This window comes from Hippocampus bargibanti, linkage group LG10 (genome assembly GCF_051943395.1).
Source record: "Hippocampus bargibanti isolate YZ-2025 linkage group LG10, ASM5194339v1, whole genome shotgun sequence".
Lineage (NCBI taxonomy): Eukaryota > Metazoa > Chordata > Actinopteri > Syngnathiformes > Syngnathidae > Hippocampus > Hippocampus bargibanti.
Window position 1 is genome coordinate 12,555,063 of NC_142743.1, and position 23,021 is coordinate 12,578,083.

At 44.1% G+C, this 23,021-nt stretch overlaps 1 protein-coding gene across 1 annotated transcript in view; it reads left to right on the forward strand.

The window, feature by feature from the left end:
• The first annotated feature begins 268 nt into the window (after positions 1-268).
• Positions 269-23,021, forward strand: part of hhip (hedgehog interacting protein) — a 40,848-nt gene continuing 18,095 nt past the window's right edge. Inside the window, exons 1-8 of the mRNA XM_089005946.1 lie at positions 269-1,026; positions 6,953-7,145; positions 13,871-14,015; positions 16,089-16,290; positions 19,920-20,071; positions 21,728-21,901; positions 21,991-22,134; positions 22,227-22,345. Coding sequence (XP_088862072.1) covers positions 724-1,026; positions 6,953-7,145; positions 13,871-14,015; positions 16,089-16,290; positions 19,920-20,071; positions 21,728-21,901; positions 21,991-22,134; positions 22,227-22,345 — 1,432 coding nt within the window. The 5' untranslated portion in view covers positions 269-723. The remainder of the gene's footprint in view (positions 1,027-6,952; positions 7,146-13,870; positions 14,016-16,088; positions 16,291-19,919; positions 20,072-21,727; positions 21,902-21,990; positions 22,135-22,226; positions 22,346-23,021) is intronic.

A 23,021-nucleotide genomic window follows, 5' to 3' on the forward strand; every position in this document is an offset into this window, starting at 1 on the left:
ACACCTGTCGAATTGAAATAAAGCTTTTAGGAGGTCCGCAAATGCGCTTTCAAAAATATAATTTCCATTTTTTTCCCGTGTGTGTGTGTGCGTGTGTGTGTTTGTGTGTTCGAAAGAGCTCACTCACTCTTCCCTGCAGCCAGATGACCGTCAACCTATTGTGTGTGTGAGTGTGTGTGCGCGCGCGCGTGTGCCGTTGGTTGTGCGTGTGTGTGTGCGCGCGTGCCGCTGCGCGTCCCCGCCACGAAAAAAACCGTCACGGCGCTCTTCTCGCGCGCTGGTTAAAAAGAAGGAGGAAAGCGCACGGGCAAAACATGTGAGCGCTTATGAAGACTTGCGGAAAAGAAGGAACTTGTATTGTTTTCCTTGGTTGATTTTTTTCTCCTTCTTCAATGCATCAAATGAACGAGGGATTACAGTTATTATGATTAGCATCCGCAAGGGACGCCCGGACTCCGCTTTTCTGGATAAACAATTCCCCCTTTTTTGGTGTTTTTGTGGGAAACGGCTAATATTTGTTATTATTCGAAGAAAGACACCTGCAGAATTCTCGTACTTGTAAATGCAACACACTCCCACATAAATAGCGTTTAATACAACATATTGTTTTATTGTTTGTGTTATTTGTGTGCATCCGGCTATTCTTTGGCGGAACATATTGTGGATTTATTTGCTTGGATCTTTCTGGTTCTTCCTCCAAAGTTGTTTTAAACAAAATAAACAATGAAGCACTTGCAGTTCGTCCTGGTGCTGGCCATCGCTGTCAATGTTTGGGAGTGTGGCGACGCTAAATTCGGACCCGAGCGCGGAGGCGAACTGAGCGCCAGGCGGCGACGCTGCTACGACGGCAGCCTGCCCAAGCGCCTCAAAAAGCGGGAGAGGAAAGTTCTCCTGGACGGCGGCGGTGGCGCTGGCTCCACAACCGCCGGCAGCGGTGGCGAAGTTTGCCACCGGCTGTACCCGCGGGTGTCCTGCTGTCCCACCAGAAGAGCCGCATACCAGATCGCGCAACACAGCGATGCCCGGGTAAGTTTTACAGTTGCAGTGTTTGGGTTTTATTTTTATTTTTTGCGACCTTATTTCCGTTTTAATGTGGTTTTCGATGGCGGTGGTTCACCCACGGACTGTTGTCTCGTGTTTTACCGTAAAACGACTTTTGCAAGCGGAGAAATGTTTCGAAACGTTTGTTTACGTCACTTTGGGATCATTTTACGTTACCTGCCGCCTGGCTCACCGGCTGCTTGTTGCCATAGGTAACAGCTCCCTCGTTAAGGCTTTTTTTTCACGGGGGTTACGGGCGAAAGGTAAGCGATTAGAAACCGGGCTTCGAGGTAACCATTAACTTCATGAAAAAGAATCATTTTTCTGCCCGTTTGACACGGTCTTATTTGTAATTGTACACATCGAGTGAAGTTTGACTGACAATGTGAAGCGGAATCACTCGAGTGCATCAAAAAATGAGAAAAAGCCGTCAGATATGGCGTTTTTATGACGGTCTTCACGTCACGTCACCTCAGGTACAATTCAACAACGTCCTCGTTGCCTCTTAAGCAACTTTGTGCTTGTCTGAATTGATGTTTAACAGACTGTTCTTGTGACGCGAAACATCTTGGGCGAGCCAAAATCGCATGTCGTAACAAACTTGACGTTCTCCAACGCCCCCCCCCCCCCACCTGACAATTTTCCCGTTGAAGGTAACCTTTGAGCTAAATCACGTCATTTCTCTTCGTTTTCGCATTTTTAGCAGCATCATATCCGTTGCTCCTAATACGTGTTTTTGCGACGGTTTTCAGACAATTCGTCACCCAGAAACTTCGGCGTAGATGACGTCAGCGGTAACCTTTCACTGCATCTCCATTTTTTTTTACTGAATAGTTTCCAGGCTGAAGTAGACTGTATTTCAGTCCAAATGACAATCCCTTGACAAATTCGTGAAATGTACCATTCTTGAATGCCTTGCCACCCACCCTTGCCTGACTATTTTCATGTAAAACTTCCTGGAATCATTCAGGGGACTCCGGGTGGTAGTGGGTGGTAAACAAATAGTAGGGAGGGGTGGAAAAAGCCATATTATTGCATCGTTTAATTTCCTCAAGTCATGCAAATAAGTGAGGAGGGTGTAGGGGGGGGGGCTTTGAAAGAATCGACTTCTCCTCCCAGCTACACTGCCCACACACGGAGCCCATTCTGATTATGGCCAAAGGATAACAAGGCCATTGTGTTTGTTGGTTTCGCTAATGGGAGAAGCTGGAGAACATCACCCCGTTACCTCTCTCAGACCCTCTCCTTTCCAGTCATCAACCCCTTGTCCAAGTGGTAATGCCTTTGGGAGTGTCCCTCACGCTCCCCACCTCCTCTTTTTGCCAACCAACTTTACACCTATTCCCCAAGAACAAGTGTTTTGTTGGAGCTTAGTGTTGCCTACATCACCGCAGCCACCGAATGACAAGTGTCCTTTTCAGACGTCTGGCGAGTGCTCGCGTATATTAAAACTGCTGCAAAGGCCATCATATTTGGTTTAAAATGGGGTTGAATGTTAAAGGACAACCAACACCATTTTTTTGGGTTTCCTAACTGACATCAGAAAAACGTTTTATGGGATCTAAAATCACGCCAGCATACTCCTCCACAAACTGCCATGCTCCAGAATCAAAACAATGGCTTCAGAAAGTTCAGATTCGGAGAAGTCTTTCTTGTTACTCATCCAGTTATGAATATGATTCAAATAGTTCTGAAGAGGAAAGCATAAATGTTTGCAATCGATTAAAGAAGTCCTTCCGTATAGTCTGGATTCCAATGTAGTGCCCAGCAAATGCACAAGATGGCGCACAAGCTCCGTTGGAAATGGGCTGATTTGTGTAAACGTACACCTTCTTTATGCATGTTACCGCAATTGGCTGCAACACACGATTCACCATCGTGTTATTTATGTAGTTTTCCTTCTAATTTCGCAATCAACAGGGTGTTTTCAGAAAAAAAAGTACACAAAATGCATGTGTGTCGCTTTCCTGGTCACGGGCGTTCCCGCTGTGACGTTACTTAGGGCATTGTCATCAACTCGAAAACAAGACTTCATGAATATTCAGTGCAACTCTTAAAACGTAAAATATAGCTATATGCCGTGGAATCTTTGTAAAAATACGCTCAGTAGAAGTCATTTGAAGTGATTTTAAAAATTATGGACGCAACTTGTCTGGAGGTGTTGGTTGTCCTTTAAATGTAACCCAACAGGCGATGGTGAGGTCAACCGCTTCGTTAAAACATTTTGGTGTGAGGGGGTGGTGGAGCTAACTGCTGTAAAAAGTATAAAATGACATCGGGCTAACTTGACAGTCTGTCTGTACTGAAGTTCCCCAACTTATGGACTCAAATGCGTGACTAGTCGCATAAATCAAAGTCCTAATCACCGGCTCCAGTTGAAAGTCATATATTAAGTTAGCCAGTTGGTCGCTAGTGCCTTTAAAAACACTAGTAAGACTGAGAAGCTAATTTAGCAGCCGACAGCAATGATATCAAAATCTTTTGTTTTCTATTTCTTTTTTGTTGTTAAGGTTTTCCCTCGGAGGGCCGCAATGATTGGCAATTTTGTAAAGTCAAATAAAATTTTAACCATCTCCACATGTTATATAAACAGAGAAAAAGTTGATGGGAGATTTTGTTTTGAAATCTAAAGTCAAGGGTCATCGCTTGTTCAAATATTGTGCTCATTTCAATTCAATTTGACAATATGAAATGTTGGTTCAGATTTTAGCAAGCAAGATTTTAGAAGTTGACATGCTTGATTTGCTTTTGCGGGCCATGTAAAAAAAAGACTTAAACACAAAGCTTGTTTGTTCCGCTTTTGTGCATGGTGAAAATTTGGAGTCATCATATGGACGCGGGGCACGGCCGAGAGCGCACCAATGCTACTCGCCGTGGAAACCTTTGCCAGTTCACGCCACTCGGGACACTCTGCAATTTAAAGCAAGTGGGGTGGCATGCCCACCATGCTGCAGGGTGAACGGAGGAACACGTGCGGCTTGCTGGCTCCTTTTCACTCATTCGCTTCCAGACATGTGCAAAAATGTGTCCACTCCAGTGCCAGGGTTTTTGTCATTGTCACTTGAACTCCAGGACCCACAGAATAATGAGTTTTTGGACTACATGAAAATTCAGGATATCATTCAAAACCTTAGACTCTGTTCTTTCATCAGAAAAAAAGGTTAATTCCTAAATTATGTGGGTCTACATTTATATGAGCTTGAAATGAGGGTGGATGTCCAATACACACATCTTGGTTTATGTAGCGCTTTAACGACAGCTGAAGCTGGAACAAAGCGCTCACCTGGAAAAATTGGAAATGCTGCCCCCTTTTGGGCAGTAAAAAACATTGCCAGAGGCCATGGCTAGCACTTTATTGGCATCCAAGCATGAAAAAACAAACCATGAACAAATTCGGGAATAGCGCTGTACGTCATATTTTCAATTCCCGAATAAATTTCACAGTGACACGTTGGACTCTGCGAAAGTTTCCATTTATGTTAGCACATTGTGGTCGAAGTCAAGGGCAGGGGGCCAAATCTGGCCCGCCACATCATTTTATTCGGCCCGCGAAAGCAAATCAAACTTGTGAAATTGCACGAGGCTTGCTAAAGTCCGAACCAAAATTTCAAATTGTCGTATGTGAACCACAATCATAGTTATTTTTTACTTCAAATTTGAAAACTACGTATTCATTAATTTCTTGTGCGCACCAGATGTAACATGTGGAGGGGATGAAACATTCTAAAAAAAAAAAAAACATCCCCCGAGAGGAAACCGTGTGGGCCACTGCAAAAAAATGAGTTTGACACCCTTGCGTTAGCATCAATAGCTTCGCGCCAGTGGTTCATGCTACCATTTTATCAGCTAAACATGGCTTCCAAACAGACCCCCCCCCCCCACCACCACCACCTCGGTTGAGTTTGTTTCGCAACCATGGAACCGTGTAAGGGCGTCCTTATGCTGGCCTTGGGTCCTCGCCGCTAATTGACTTGGACAGACTGCTAATTTGTTGATAGCAGAGAGAAGGGAAACGATGTGCCTGTCTATCTCTACATTTGTGTTTACACATGGACCTCACACAGAGCAAAGTACTGCCTGCCCCTGCCTCTTGCTTGGCCGAGCAACACACGTTCTTCAGACAAACGAGATGACATTGTGTTTTATTACGGCTAATTTGCTACATAAATAATCCTGCTCATTACTTTTAGGATTAACCCTCGGTTGGGAGATGGAGTCTTCTTACAATTCCCCAAAGTCAAGCTTGTCATTTTTTTCTTTTTTTTTTGTTTCCTTCATTTTACTCCTGGAAGTCGTTTAAAAATAATAGTGATTTTTTTTATGGGGGCTGACGATAATGCTACCAGTAGCAAATGTTGAGTGATGCTGTTTTATTTTTTCTCCCAAAGAACACAACCTGGATTGGATGATTTGTGTCCCCCTTCCAGTGGTTTATTGAGTTTTTAATCAACAATACAAAAAATAAAAAATAATTAAACCATCCGCTTCTTGCGCTATGACCTATTTTACGCTTACCAAGCATATACGTATTTCACGAATTACCCATATTGCACTTTGAGTACTGCTCATGTATTTTAGGGTGAAGCATTGAGTATAAAATTTACAATAGATGCCCGGCGATTAATTAATTGTGCAAAGGTGATTATTTAGCAAGGTCTTGTCTTCGTGTTAACTTATTCACTGCCACACTATGTGCAAAAATATGTCACTCCAGTGCCTGGGTTTTTGTCATTTTCACTCAAATTGCAGGACCCACAGAATATTGACTTTTAGAACAACATAACATTCAATGTAGCGTAGGAAACCTTAGACTCTCTTCTTTCATCAGAAAAAAAGACCCATACATTATATGGGTCTAGCATTATCTGCAGTGGAAGTGGGGATGGCTGTACAAAAGGCAAATACTGCCCCCTTGTGGAATGGAAAAATATAGCCTGGGGTCTGACCAGCACTTTATCGGCACCCCCCACCGCACCCTGCATGAAAAAAACAAACCTCGAACAAATTCGGCAATGGCGCTCCACGTCATATTTTCAATTCCTGAATAAATTCGGGAATGTCAGTGAACGAGTTAATTAACTGATTAATCGTTTAATTACTTTTTATTCAAATAAGACAATCACGGTTCAATGAAAAAGTAAATATTTTCATAAAACCAATTAATCCGAGTATTATTTGAAAATTATATATAGTTATAGGGAATCGTAAACAGAATAATATTTTAAATCAAATATTTAATCATGATACTATCAATTTCCACCACCCCCAAATTTCTTGTCATTTCATATTTTCTTCTTTTTTTCATTACAACCATTTGTCCTCCGTGGTTGCATTATGCATTTTTTTAATACTACAACACTCGTCAAATGTTTTCCAATTTTTTTTTACAACTCCAGCCATGATCAATCTTGACATCGAAACACCCACACACCTCCCTCTTAAAAAAAAAAAGGTGCAGCCACCTTTATGTGCTAGAGATGGTTTTCCCGTACCTGTGCTACCACTGAAAAAGTCATTTTAGAACCCTGGAGCAGGAATTAACCCTGTCAGAGATTGATATAAACAAACATGCGAAGCAACATATGCAAAAAAAAAAACTTTCCAAGTGAACCCGTTGCTCAAATATTTATTTCGCTTCAATTCAAAAGCCATAATCATTTGGAACGGCGTGCAGACAGCACTCCATTTTTCCAACGTAACACAATTAATCAACACTGAACATTAATCACAGTGTGTGTGTGTGTGTGTGTGTGTGTGTGTGTGTGTGTGTGTGTGTGTGTGTGTGTGTGTGTGTGTGCGTGTGTGCGTGTGTGCGTGCGTGTGTGTGTATGTGTGTGTGTGTGTGTGTGTGTGTGTGTGTGTGTGTGTGTGTGTGTGTGTGTGTGTGTGTATGCACGTGTGTGGTCCCCAGATCTTCTCCACCAACAACACAGAATGCGGCCGTCTGCTAGAGGAGATCAAGTGCGCACGCTGCTCCCCCAACGCGCAAGTCTTGTTCCACCCGTCGGAACCCGGCAGGATGCCACACAGGGAGCCCGACCTTCCTCAGCTCTGCCAGGACTTCTGCCGCGAGTTGTATTACACCTGCCGGGGACACGTACCGGGTAAAAAAAAAACATTTTTGTTTTGTTACCTTGTAGGATTCAGATGTTCCGCGTGGAATTGTTTAGATAGCGCTTTACCTCATCTTACCTCACCTTTCATTTGTTGCTGACCACCCCTCATTTGTTTGGTCGCTCCCCCCACGCACCCCTTTTTTTCCATGCACCCTCTCCATCCCTTGTATCTTTTTTTCTCTCCCGTTAATTTAACTCATTCACCGCCAGTTGATGTGCAAAAATGTGCCCACTCCAGTGCCAGGGTTTTTGTCATATTCACCCAAATTGCAGGTCCTGCAGAATATTGAGTTTTAGGACTACTATAAACATTCAATTCAGTGTAAGAAACCTTAGACTCTCTTCTTTCATCCCAAATAAAGAGTTCATAAGTTATATGGATCTGGAGTTATCTGAGCTTGAAATGGGGGCGGCTGTACAAAATACAATATATATTGATTTTTATCGCACTTTAAAGGACAACCGACGTCACTTTTTAGTTTTTTTACTGACATAAGAAAAACGTTTTATAGCATCCAAAATACCCTAAACACGCAGTATGATATTTTTAGTCAAATGCAAAACACCAATAAAAATGACTTAAAGTGTCCAAAATCTGCAAAAAATTGAGCTGCGAATTGGACATTTTCAGAAAGTCCCGCCCCCAGTTCGTGACGTCACGCCAAGACGTCTTGCATTGCTTGTGAATCAAAATAATGGCTTCAGATTCGGAGAATATGCTTTCTTGTTACACATCCAGTTATGAATATGATTCAAATAGTTCTGAAGAGGACAGCATACATGTTTGCAATCGATTTAAAGAATTATATGTGCCATTTTGAGGCAACATTGGGGGAAAATCTCTCACCCAAAAAAAGAGGCACAAAAAGGCGACCTCCAGTGGCCTCCACTGGCCACCTCCGCTTCCACAGGCTGATAAATTCCTTATATGGAACTTGGATGCCCTCTTCTGGCGGCTTTTGGGTGCAACACGGTTCTCAGACCAAACATGTACAGCAAAATACATTGACGTGATGGAAGGACTGCTACAATGTGTCTTTTCGGTCAGGAGGCGGTCCTCTCGTGACGTCACGTACGGACTTGTCACCAACTCAAAAACAAGACTTCCAGAATATTCAGAGCGAGTCTTAAAATGTAAAATATAGCTATATACGGTGGAATCTCACTAAAATACGCTCAGTAGAAGGCATTTGAAGCCATTTTACAAATTATGGACACAACTCGTCCGGAGACGTCGGTTGTCCTTTAACAACAGCTGAAGCTGGAACAAAAGGGACAAAAGGCAAATGCTGCGCCCTCATGGAAGGGGAAAAAAAACATTGCCAGAGGTCTGACCAGCGCTTTATCGGCACCCCTCGTAAGAAAACCCAAAACCCGAGCAAATTAGGGAATGGCGCTCCACGTTACGCTTTTCAATTCCTGAATAAATTCGGGAATGGCAGCAAATGGGTTAATTAGCATCACAAATACAGACGTGTTTTCCTGACCTTGATTGGCGCAACCGCGCACGGTTTCGTGTTACATTCTGACATCAAGGTGGATAATAAGATGGCGCCGGCAGGTGCGAAAAAGAAACAAATTGTGATTGGCTGACAGAAGATCTTGAACGGAGTAACTAACCAATCCAGATAATGTTGACATCGCCGCATCTTCCCCCACAAAACTAGCATAGCGGGTTAGGCTAAGCGGTGCTAACGTGACACTAAAGTATCGTTAAAAGTCATCACAATTTGCCGGAACAAACGACACAGTGATGCTGCAGTGCGATATGTACACAAGTCGGCGAGTAATCAACTCCGAACAGCAAATTAAAAAGTGTTTGGAGATAAACTATAATACACGGCCAAGCACTTGAACGGTCCGGGGGAAAAATGGAGATCTTCACTCCAAATTGTCCCTAGGTGTGAGTGTGAGAGTGACTGTTCTACGTCTTTGTGTGCCCTGCGATTGGCTGGCAACCAATTCAGTGTCCCCCGCCTCGTGCCCGAAGACAGCCGAGATCGGCTCCAGCACCCCCCGCGACCCTAATGAGGAATAAGCGGTACGGAAAATGGATGGAAGGATATATTAATGATTTGTTGTCGCCAATTTGGATCGTTCGTACAACCGACTTCTTGGGCAAGATAGGCTTAGTTATGCTGATGAGATTATACCAGATCAAATGGGGCAATCAGGCCAGTCGTAGACCCCATACTCAGGCAGGACAATAGAAGTAATCACTGTAGCCGCAGGGAGTAGTCCTCTGCTCCCCCAACCAGAGAGCAGGGACCAATCATAGCAGAGTCTGGCACCGCCACGTCTGACAGTAGGGACATATATAGGGCCAAAACTACCAGCAAAAGATTTTAGTTCGCTGACGAAGCCCCTTGGATAAGAAGCGAAATGTCCGACACCTTCAAAGAAGTACAGGTGACGGCTGAAGAAACCTTCTCATCGATGTATTAAAAAAAAATATATATACATGTATTTCTTTCAACATTTTATATTTTTATGTATACATTGTTTGGATTGGGGGCAGAGGTTATTTGTAGTCATTTTTTCCTCGCCATGAAATATCAACCCTCCGCCCTAAAACTCATCGATCGACACCTTGATCGTTGCGTTGCCAAGAAGGCGTTCTCAACGTGCACCAGAAAACCCCCTCCAACACCACTATCGAAATATCGAGAGCATCGGCTTTAGCGTCGCAGAACCAGAATTCCATTTTGCGAAGATCTCATATCACTGCTTCTGCCTTTCAAAACGTGATCAAGTAAACATGTCTGCAGATTCTACTGCTCCGTAATATCAGCGATTTTTTTTTTTTTTCTGATGAAAGAAGAGAGTCTAAGGTTTAACCCAAGATAACCCGCCCTGGTCTACGCTTGGCGGGCGCACGCTACGACATTAGCTCATAGCGCGTCGTATAGAGGGAGGTGCCGTTGCTTCGATGTTACTGCCCGGGAGCTGACACACATGTGGACTCGGTCCCAAAAAAGAAAAATTGAAAAGACGCGTCTCCACACCCCTTTACCCCTTTTACTTACCCCCCTCCCAACCTACCCCTGTGTTGTGCTCCTTCTCAGCAGTGGGCCCCCGCCACCACAGATCAGCATATGTGGTGACGAATGACACATTTATTTTTCTACAAAGCCAGTGTGTATGTCAAAGTGCTCAAGTGCATCAAGATGTCAAGTACTTGGGCCAGGCCACCCAGGTTGCCTTTGGAAGATAACCAGATGGAAGCTTCAGCGCCGCACAGACACCAATATGGACAAGGCTCTGTCTCTGCACCCACCACCCCCAGCCCCTCGTTCTCTTGCTCTCTGTATCTCTCGCTCGCTCGCTCTCCCGTGCTGCACTGTCGCACTCTGTATCTATCTCCTTTTCCCCCCTCACAATCTCTCTCTCTCACCTCTCTCTCTCTCTCTCTCCCCTCTCTTGCTATTTCTCTCTCTCTCTTTTACACCCCCATTGTTCTCCCTCTTATCTATCTCTTTTGCCCCCCCCCCCTCTCTTTTTCTCTCTCTCTCCTCCCACCCTCTTGCGCTCTCTCCCATCTATCTCACTCTCTGCATCGATCTCTTTTGCCCCCCACTCTCCCCTCTCTCCCCTCTCCTCTCTCTCTCTCTCTCTCCTCTCTCTCTCTCTCTCTCTCTCTCTCTCTCTCTCTCTCTCTATCTGTCTCTTTCTCACTCTCTTTTACACCCACATCGTTCTCTCTATCTCTATTGCGCCCCCCTGTCTCACAATCTCTCCCTTTCTCTCTCTCTGTCTCCCTCTCTCTCACACCCCATACTTTTGTGTATCTATAACTTCCCCCTCAGTCCCTCACTCTCTCTCTCTCCCTTCTTGCTCTCTCTCCCATCTCTCTCACTCTCTGTATCTATCTCTTTTGCCCCCCACTCTACCTCTCTCTCTCTAATCTCTCTCTTTCTCCCCCCTCTCATGCTTTTTATATCTATCTCTTTTACCCCCCCCACTCTCTCTTTTTGTTGTTGTCTCTCTCTCACTCTCCCCTCTCTCTTTCTATCGCTGTCTCTTTCTCTCTCTCTTTCTCTCTCCCCTATCTATCGCTGTGTCTTTCTCTCTCACTCTCTCTCCTCTCGCTCTCTACCCCCCCCCCCCTCCCAGTTGCTTTATCATCAGCATGCCCACTCCATCACTCGCTGTCTTGCGCAGTTGAAGTTTGCTTTGTTTTCATATTCGACATGGACACGAGGCTAACCGCTTTGCTTATGTCCAAACAGCATATTTCCATTTAAAAAAAAGTACAACCTGAATTGGCCCATCACAAGACACAGAGCCAAAAATGCATTATTACGGACTCAGTCAACTTCAAGTGAGAGGGCCGACTTCCAACGTTTTGTATTTAGTTTTATATGTGTTGTACCTGCAACTAGTTTTTCCCTCTGTGAAACTCCTTTCAACTACCCGAGCTCCCATACCAGCTTAAGATAACTGCACACTCCAAGCGGGTGGGTGGTGTGGCAGGCGCGCTTGTGTTTTTGCGCTACTTTGATCTCCGTGTTGTGTTTAGATATTCATGGAGAGGGAGGGGGTATCCTATCACCTCCAGTCTTTGCTGCGGTCAGCCCTTGCAGTGGCTCGGCGGCTGTGTGGCAGATGAAAGGATGGTGTCAGGGTGGGGCCCTGTTTGTATTTTTATCATGGGTAAATTTTAGTCACCCCCTCCCCCACCATCCACTTTTCTGTCCCTGTCCTCCAGCTTTGACCAAAGGAAACAGCGTTGGTAAAATTGTTTTTAGCTGGCCATGGGGGGCAGGGTGATGTGTAGGGGGGGACAGTAATTTGCGAATTGAGGAAATAGTACTATTTCTATCCATCTTTGAACCGCCTTTTGTTGATTGCCGCCATTTTATTTGTATTTTTCGGTTTGTATTTATAAGCGCCTTTCAAAACTCTCATGGACACTTTTTGAAAATTGGTTGGCTCATTTAGTCTGGGGGATGCAATTCACGTCAGACCAGAAGTCTACATGTCCACTTTTGTTTTGAACATAATGCGGTGAAACTGTTCATCGGTTTTATTAGCTATCTAGCTGGCTCAAACCTATAAACACTTTAAGGCAAAAATTAGTGCATCCAAAAGATAGGCTGCCAAATGAAAAACAAAGTACTGTCTTCTTTTCATTTCGGCTTTTCCCTTCAAGGGGTCGCCACAGCAAATCAGTGTCCTCCATCTTTAGAGGTTTGATCCGCATGTTTGTTTTGGCCAAGCTTTTACGTCGGCTGCCCTTCCTGACACAACCCTCTGTATTTATGAAATTTTACAATGAAAATTGTAAAGAGCAGTACATTGGGGAGACTAAACAAACAAATAAACAAATTCTCAAAAGAAGATTTTATCAACATCACAGGGATAATACTAGTACTGCCTCAATCGGCAGTACATATGCACCTAAAAGCTAGCAACCACTCATTTGACGACAATGAGGTTAAAATCTTAGCGAAAGAACATAGATGGTTTGAAAGGGGAGTAAAAGAAGTGATTTTCATAAAACAACTAAATCCTTCATTAAACCAATATGGTGGGGTGAGGTACAATTTGGATCATTCATACAATAGCCTGCTTAGGCAACATAGGATTAGTAATACTGGTGAGGTGATACCGGTGGAAGGGGGGCAATCAGGCAAGTCGTTAGTCAGAACAATAGGAACAATCAGTGGGGCTGCAGGGGGTAGTCCTCTGCTCCCCCCAACCTGAGAGCAGGGACCTATCATAGCATAGAGTCAGATATCCGCAATGACTGGACAGTAGGGATACATATATAGGGCCTAAACTACCAGGAAGACTTTAGTTTGCTGACGAAGTTTCTTGGATAAGAAGCGAAACGTCCGACACCTTCAAAGAAGTACAGATGACGGCTAAAGAAACCTTTTCATCGATGGACCACTCCTGTACGACTGAGAGCTTACACAGACATATCTAGCTGGCTGGGTGTCTATCTATCTAGCTATTAACTGTATGGTTATCTGGCTGGCTAGCTTTCTAGCTAGCTATCTATTAGCTATCTGGCTGGCTGGCTAGCTATCTAGCTAGCTATCTATTGGTTTTATATATATATAGCTATATATATCGCTATATATTAGCTAGCTAGCTCGCTTTCCACCCCGGCGCGTGTGGTGCCGCTGCTCACTCACAGAAAAACTTATCCTGTGGCTGAGAGTTTTGAAAGGCGCTTATAAATGAAATGTATTATTATTCACTTCAATACTAATTTGCTGTTTCTAATTGAGCCTCTAGATGGCAGCACTTAGCACACACAGGTAACACCGCTACTACCCAATTTATTCATTCTACATGCAGGCTAGATATTATTTATTTTATGACTGATACGTGATAGTTCTGTTCCTAAACACATTCCTGTCCTGTTTATCATACACCGAACGCCAAACAGCCTCCCCCCTTCCCTCCCAGAGTTCCTGAGGCTTTTTAAATCTCCAAACATATTTTGCTCAACCACCAGGAGACGCCGCATTGCGATCATATCAGACTGACAACTGGTGTACATTGTCAAAACATGATTTTCACAAAGTCCAATATTTATTATTTGATATGCACGCTCCCCATCAGCCAAAATCATGTCCGTATAAATGATAGTTGTCTCCCCCTCTTCAGTTTTTGCCATTTTCGCTCTGCCTCACAATGTTTGCGCCCATATTTCATTTCACTTATTTATTTATTTATTGTATGTGTGCGTGTGTGTGCAGAATTGTTCCAGGCTGACGTGGACGAGTTCTGCCAATACTACGGCAGACGAGATGGAGGCTTGTGCTTTCCAGATTTTCAACGAAAGCCAGCACAGGGCCAAGATTCCAACTACTTGGGCGATGAGAAAATGGATGATATCAGCAGGTTTGTCGGCACAATTTCTTTTTTTTTGCACGCTGAGTCCCACGCTGAAAATTGTGTTCATTGGAGAGTTCTTCTCACAAAGTCCAAATGCGTCGGTGTGGTCGCCTGACATTGTCCGATGCGAGGCTTTTCACCCTCGCTTCGTTCGTGGGGGGGGAATATCGGGCAACATTTGCTCCATTTTTTTTTCCAATCCAAGGACAGTTCAACTGACTGACACAGAACAGAAACATGCACTCATGGAGTCGATGTGATGACTTCATTGTCAAACTTGACTTGTGTGTGTGTGTGTACGTGTTTGTGTTTTGCTTATGATATTTCGATTTTAATTTGCACGACAACTCTCCAAAAAGCATCTAATATTGAATCTGATCTGGACACATTTGGATGAACATGACTGTCAAACGTACAAGCCCAAAATGGCTGCTTTCATATCAAAATGGCCAACTTCGTGTTTAATTTCCAATGTGGCTCCTTCAGACATCCTGTTATTATAAACCTGCTCACCAAATGGAAGAAACTGTCCAAGCCCCTTTCGAGAATGGAAAACAAAGTTTGTCTTGTTATTGCTGCAAATACAGTATACACTAACCACCCCATTAATAGTGGCCAATAATAAAGTCTTATAAAAAACTAATACAATGAATTAGTTAATTAACTGATTCACTGCCAAATGTGTCCACGCCAGTGCCAAGTTTTTGGTAATTTTCACTCTAATTGCTGTACCCACAGAATATTGAGTTTTAGGATGACATAAACATTCAATGCATCTTAAGAAACCTTAGCTTCTTCTTTCATCAGAAAAAAGAGTTAATTCTTAAGTTATATGAGTCTGGAGTTATCTGAGCTTGAAATGAGGGTGGCTGTACAAAAGGCAAATTCTGCCCCCTTGTGGGATGGAAAAACATTGCCAGAGGACTGATGAAGGTTTAAACGCACCCACTCGCAAGAAAAAACAAAACACAAACTAATTTAGGAATGGCGCTCCACATGCCTTTATTAGTCTCACAGTGGAGAAATTTACATTTCACAGCAGCAAAGTGATGAAAGGAATGAAAGTAGAAAAACAAAATACATGAGCTGCTGGAAAGGCAGCCACTCTCGCGGCGCCGTCTTGAAGTCAAAAGAACAAAAAAAAACTAAATAACAAATAATATGACAGCATAGAGACAATATGACAAAACAAAGACACAGAGAGACATTCATTCTTCAGGACTTGCTGTACCCTCTTTGTGATGACATGAAACAGTTCTAGATGAAAGAGGAGAGGATCAAAGCGTCTTTCCACCAGTGGATCAGGGACATCATGGTGGAATGTGCATGTCAACTACAAGCTAAATGTTGAAAGCAAACACGCAGCTGTAGCATCCATTGACGAAAAGAGATTGTCTCACATCTCCTGTTCCACATAAATTTGCTTCAATTCCAAGCCGCAACAGTTCCCCATACGCATCGGCGCTCTGCGCTGACGCTCCTTTCTTCTTATTGCGGGTTCCTCAAGCCATGCATCCATCCAGCCGCAGACCGTCCAACGGCACTGACCTTTCCGCTAAACAAAGCGGGGCTGTGAAGATGCTGCCCATTACAGGCGCAAAAAAGCACAATGGCCCCTTTGGTGTCCAGCGATGGCAGTCGAATGGCTCCGACATTCCTCCCATTCAAAAACAGTACCGGCATATTCATGCTGCCGAAAAGGCGCAACCGCTCAGCACAGTCTCCTCCTTGATGAATGTCGTGGTCAAAAATGCTGAAAAACAATCCGTATCCGTTCCACACGACGCACAACAACACAAAGTGACAAAAGAAAACACAAAACAAGACAAAAACAACCAAAAAAAGCAAGGCTCATGAGAGCACTTGCTGAGGCTGCCTACTCGGGCGCCATCTTGGACTTCAACTTTTCAATTCCCGAATACATTTGGGAATGCCAGTGAATGAGTTAACGGGCATTTCACTGAGTCATGCAATTTGATCTCAAACACCCCACTGTTTTGAAAATTTCCCACGCCCCCTTGTTTTTTTTTCTTCACCTTCTCCTCCATCTGACCTTCTTGTATCTCCGCCACTGCCCAGGAAACACAAACACAACTGCTACTGTGCCCAGGAGGTGTTGAGTGGTCTACGGCAGCCTGTGGCCGTGGTGCATTGCGGTGATGGATCCCAGCGCCTCTTTGTCCTGGAACGGGAGGGATTTGTCCGAATACTCACCCATGACCTGCAGCTGCTCAAAGAGCCCTTCCTAGATATTCACAAGCTAGTGCAGAGCGGGCTGAAGGTAAGAAGGAATTTTCGGTGCGGGGGGGGGGGTCTACTCACTGTTACCTTTCCAATTGTATTGGTATAACAAAATGCCTTTCATCAAACGTGATGGCAGCCCATCATTGCACTATTTTCTGCAAATTAACTGTGCATACAGTTCGCAATGTCCTGCACGTTCACTCTCACAAGATTGTTTACTGGCCCGCTAAATCTATCCCACATTGTTCCTTGAAGGCAAATACAGTTTGACCCCCTTGCTCAAAGGAGTCATGCTGAATTATAGTTGAAGCCCCCCCCCCCTATAAAAAAGGTGATGCGATTCAGGCGCCATGAGATGGAAAAATAAGCCTTACTAAGTCAAACAAGAAAGTTTTCTCTGATGCGTGATGATCACTCTAAATTTTGATTCTGAAAAATATTGTGTCGAAACATTACAAAATAAAAAAAGATGAGAAATAAACAGTTTCATCAAGTGTAGTTAATGCACTTTATTATTATTATTATTATTATTATTATTATTATTATTATTACATATGGTAGGATGTGAGTCGTCAAGGGCTGTGGCCACGTGACTTCGGGAGGTACAATCTGACGCCTCATGGCTAACAAAGCATTTTCTCTTTCTGTTTTTTTAGTTTGTTTGTCTCTTTGGCAAACATTTTTGTAGACTTACATCATTTGAAGCCAGCCAAGACCAAATTTGGGACACATGCTTCTGTTGGCATTAACCTCTTGCTAGCTTGTCACCAGCCTCATATAGTTCAACTTCATAATACAGCGGTAAATTTACTATTTTAAATGGTGACAGTTTAATCCTGCAACAATTTTTTTGTTTGAGGAATTCAAATCCGGTGATATTAGAAAATACCCTGCCCCCCTCGAATATGCTTTCAAACCTTTGCAGTTTCAACAACAGAGCAATGGGAAGTGTCTGAAATTCTTCAGATTGCACGAGGAGATGGCCTTGCCGGGATATTTTGGGGACGAGGCGGAAGTGAGCCGTGCATATGCCCCCCCGCACTCCCGACACGAAGTTTATTCTCGCACGCATGCCACTCACGGTTTGCTTACAGGGAGTCAAAGCAAGCAAAGCATTTGAATATCTAAGTGGCCCCATGAGGGACGCTCGGCATGCTCCCTCTTCTCTTATCGTCGGCATCGTCACTGGATGTCGATGAACAAAAAAAAACATCGTTATGATGATTCCATCCCTTGAGTCTCGTTCTGTGAAATCTCCCCCCCTGGGCCTCCCTCCCAGCCACATAAAGTTTAGAAGGTGTTTACCGGCAGCATCAACAGGATGGAGCTGCCTTCAATACAGCCCCCCCCCCTGCCCTGTCCAGATAACCATTTTATTATCACATGCTTTTATTGTAATACCCTGTGTTGCCCCCCCCCCCCCCAACCCCCACCTTCTTCTCTGGACGCCCACCCTCCTCGTCCCCTCCGTGTGCCAATTAAGCGGCAGTGAAACAATGGTGCGCCGCTTTGGTGTGGGCTGCATGCGGCGCTGTGGGTGATCCGCCTGTAATTCGATCCCCTGTACGCTTGCCCCCGCCGCAAATGCGCACAATCCTCAGTCATCCTGGCCGCGGTCTCTCCGCAACTGCTTGATATTTTCCTCCCTCCCCTCTTAATGTGATTGGACAAGACTCAGCTTGAATGCATTTACTTGCGGCTGCGGCTCTTTTTTTCCATTAGAGAGGGACGTGAAATGTCAGTGACGATTTTTAGAATCGTTACTTATGGAAATTAGTCAACTTCATCCCGCGGTATGACAAATAGTCTCTTTTAAGGATGAATTAGGAGACAAAACGAACCTCGAAACCAGCAGCGATGGACGCATCGCACCCCCCGCGCCTTTTTTTCCCTCCTAGAAACGATCAAGTTTTGCGAACATGAAAAAAATGTCCTTAAATTCCCCAAAATGGCTCCCACAGGGACTCCCAAATCAGAATCAGAAAATCAGAAAACCTTTATTCGCCCCACAATGCACAAATTAGACTCTTTCTGGCCATTTTAACTCTCACTGCCAGACGTGCAAAATTGTGTCGACTCCAGTGCCAGGGTTTTTGTCATTGTCACTTGAATTCCAGGACCTACATAATATTGAGTTTTATGATGTGTTGGAAACCTTAGACTCTCTTCTTTCATCAAAAAAAGAGTTAATTCGTAAGTTATATGGGTCTGGAGTTATATGAGCTTGAAATGGGGGCGGCTGTCCAAAATACAATAAAATACAATACAATACATATTGATTTATATAGCGCCTTAACAGCTGAAGCTGGTACAAAGCGCTAACATGGAAAAACGGGAAATGCTGCCCCATTGTGGAAAAGAAAAAAACATTGCCAGAGGCCACGACCAACACTTTATCGGCACTTGAGCATGAAAAAACAAAACCCGAACAAATTCGGGAATGGCGCTCTACATCATATTTTCAATTTTTGAATACATTCGTAAATGGGTTAACAAGTAACAGGAATGCCACCACCCCCAAAATTAAAATCTTACGACATCCACACAAAACTCAAAAAAGTAAAAAAAAAAAAATCTTGCATCATCACAAAAATGATCATGCTGCGTTTTTTTTTTACGTGCACTGTCCACGAAAATCCACTCCCCTTGTCATTATCCACCCGCATTGACGATGAAAACGCACCCCCCCCCCCAGCAGCAAGTTTATAAACATTCCTCACACCCCAAACGCTTGTGTTTATTCTTTCACGGAGAAGAAGAGCGGCGACATAAATGGCCGAGCTGCCTCGCCCCGACCTTGCGAGGCCTCGCTTGGCGCTCTCGCTGATTATTACAGCGAGAGGGCGAGCGAGTGAGCGAGCTTATGACGGCAGGACCACCGGGGTAGTGACAAGCGGTGGGACTGCGAGACAAAAGGTTTACATATTTCACAAGCAATTTACATGTTTTCTAAACACGTTGCCAAGACAGTGGAAGTTGGCAGACCCGTGTTTATTCAGATATATTTTTAACGCCTCCCCCACCCGCTGCCACTCCTACCGTCATCCCACCCGAAGCCGTGAATTTTGCATGTATTTTGTGTAAACCGGCAAGCGGGACGAATTTGCGGGGTGGCGGATATGGGATACGGCGTTGAAGGACTATGCACTTTTGTGCTCTCTATGAACTGTGTGTGAGCTAATAAATTCTTTGAGCCACTCAATGCCGCATTCACGGATATCCCCCCAACACCCCGCACACCCTCTTGAAGATTACACACACAAATCACCGCACAATGGGTGGTGGGGCACCCCCGGCCGGGGCTGTCACGAGAGGGGGCGTGGTGGGGACCCAGATGCCCCTTTAGCAGTGGGCGGGGTCGGTAGAGTAAGGCGCAAACGGCCGCGCTCGGAGTCAAATGGTTTATAATGGCGGGTAATGGTCTATTCAAGGAGCTTGGTGGAGGTGTGAAGTGAAACAGGCGACAGTTTGAAAGGGGGTGGGTGAGAGAATGCCAGGAGTGTCAAAGGGAATGTGATGGATAAATAAAAAGGGGGGATTAGAGGGTTGTGAGCGTGGTGGTGGAGGGAAGAAGGGGGTGTGGAGGTTGCAATTCCGAAACCCACACGACCGAGGCGCGACATAATTAACTCCTGGATGCTTTTGTGCTTTGCCATCTGACCGCAGGGCGGAGATGAAAGGGGACTGCTAAGCTTGGCATTCCATCCCAATTATAAGAAGAATGGCAAACTCTACGTCTCCTACACCACCAACCAGGAGCGCTGGGCCATCGGGCCGCACGACCACATTCTCCGCGTGGTGGAATACACCGTGTCCAGGTAACGGCCATTCGGTGTTGACGTTGAGCACGAGCTTACAAAAGGAGGGAAAATGGCGTGATATCATCATGCTATAATGTAAGATTGACTGTAACATTTGTGGCTGACTGTAAAATTTCAGCACCTCCCAAAAATGGTGTGAAGAAGCAATAAAAAGCTATCGATGGTTTGTTGGAAATCCCCGATGCTATTCATTTGACACTTCTATGATGAAAAAAAACATCATCTCTCATAAACTGTCTTTTCAATCACACTTAATTACCTAATCTTCATTCCAGTTTTGGCACGCCATCTCGATGACTGACTAGGGTGCATGGGGGGCATGGGGGGGTGTAACGCAATTTGATGCATTCGATGGCACTTTTACCGCATTTTTTTTATTATTGTTTTTTTTCCAAATTGCAAGACGTTTCGACACTCAAATGAAGCCAAGACGAAATGGAAGTCGTACTGGCGAAGCCAAAGCCTCACTTTGCAGGAGACGACGTGATGTCATCACCCACCCACTGTCTGCCTCGTGTCTCGACTTGACATTTCTTGAAGGTTTTATAATGTCACTGATGAGTTTTTGTATGGTCTTATGTCAGCATTATGGTCTGTCGGTGGGGGAAAATGGTGTAAAATTGCAAAAAAAAATTGTGATGTCTTGGGATTAGTTTTTAATTTGTTCCGTGATCATGCTCGGAACTCAACCTGCTAGCCTCGACAATGAAATGAATGGAAATGCAATTAATTTATTCCACACACACTATTGCTTAAATAATAATAAAAAACTAAATATTTAGAATTTTTTGGGAGTAGCGAAAATAGCACCCAAATATTGACTTTATTAACTCATTCATTACTATTCCCAAATGTATTCGGGAATTGAAAATCATGACGTGGAGTGCCATTGCTAAATTTGTCTGGTTTTGGTTTTTCTTGCGGGGAGGTGCCGATAAAGCGCTGGTCAGACCTCTGGCTATGTTTTTTTTTTCTGTTCCACGAGGGGGCAGCATTTGCCTTTTGTCCAACAGCTTCAATTGTTGTGAAAGCGCTATATAAGTCAATATGTATGTATTGTATTGTATTTTGTACTACTGTCCTCATCTCAAGCTCAGATAACTCCAGACCCATTTAACTTGGGAAGTACTCTTTTTTTCTGATGAAAGAAGGTAGTCTAAGGTTTCTTACGCTGCATTGAATGTTTATGTAGTCCTAAAACTCAATCTTCTGTGGGTCATGCAATTTGAGTGACGATGACAAAAACCCTGGCATTGGACACACATTTTTGCTCATCGTCTGGCAATGAATGAGTTCAAACATATCCTGTTAAAATAATAAAAGTTGGTGCAAAAATATAATTGCCTGTAGATGCCACAACACAGTTGCAAACTCCTATTTTTTGTGAAAGGAAAACTCCTCAACTGACTTCAACATAGTTCCCCATCAGCAGGATCCCACTAGATGATGCCAAATCACTTTTGTGTTATCTGAATGAAACTCCTCAACGGACTTCAACATAGTTCCCCTAAGCAGGATCCCACCAGATGATGCCAAATTACTTTTGTTAGCTGAATGAAACTCCTCAACTGACTTCACCATAGTTCATTGACACCAAAATGGCACAAGATGACAATGCACAAATCGTTGTCGTTTTTATTTTATTTTTATCAGAAAGGACCCCAACCAGGCAGACATCCGGACCCTGCGGGTACTGATGGAAGTAGCGGAGCTGCACCGGAAACACCTGGGCGGGCAGCTGCTTTTCAGCCCCCAGGGTCTGCTCTACATTGTTTTGGGGGATGGAATGATCACCTTGGATGACATGGAGGAGATGGATGGACTCAGGTGAGGATAGGTTCAAAGGTGGGGGGAACGAAAGGGGGTGTAATCAAAGCATGAAAGTGATCCAAAGCCTAAAAGTTGTTTGTGCGCAGTGATTTCACAGGGTCCATGCTCAGGGTAGACGTGGATACGGATGGCTGCGCCTCGCCCTATTCCATACCGCGGGATAACCCTTACTTTAACAGCACCAATCAGCCGCCGGAAATCTTTGCGCAGGGTTTACACGACCCAGGCAGGTTGGTCAAACCAGAAAAAGAAAGAAAAACCACACACACATGGTACACTTGTGTCATTCTGTGCTCATTCGTTGGCATTCTGTGTGGCGTAGATGCAGCGTAGATAGGCTCCAAACGGAGAACGGTAGCCTGCTGATGCTATGCACCGATGCCAGCGGCAAAAATTTAACCACGGGAAGAATATTGGAGATTCACAAAGGGAAAGATTACGGTGAGTTCAGGTTTTAAATTGGTATTCTCAAAAATTACTTGATGTCATAAGACTCCACATTTAATCTGGGAGAGTTTTGAGACATGGGACTGCTGCTGTTTTGGTTCGCAACAGAGTTCAACGGAGCTAAGCTGTCAAATCTCGTCAGGTTCATTTTGGAATCATATTATTTATGTTTTCTTCCCAGTGGAGGAAACGGAAGTTTTTGAAGTATTGGAAATAACCTATTTACAAAAGTCAAAAATTCTACACTGGATCTAGCTGCTGGTTTGTTTAGCAACAGAGTTCAAATAGGCTTGGCATCAAATCATTGAGTAAATTGATATTGTTTTTATTTTGAAACCAATTCTGCCTGATGGCAGGAAGCTATTTAGACCCAACGACTAATTTATATCTAAATATTTTGAATTCCTTTCATTGTTGTTTTTGTTCGAAACAAAATGCATACTTTGTCGAAGATTTAGGATCTTTTTAAAAATGGATTCCCTATCCTCTTCCAAGCCCAAAAAGACACACTATGGGAACCCCCCACCCCCTCCGTAACCACCCTGCCTCAATCGTCGCTCGGATATGCCAAAAGAGAGCAAAATTGCATCCACACTCTAGATTTAGGGCTGTCAACAGCATGAACCGCAGGGGTGACGGCGAAGCATTGTTGAAAACTCAAATCTCGGCG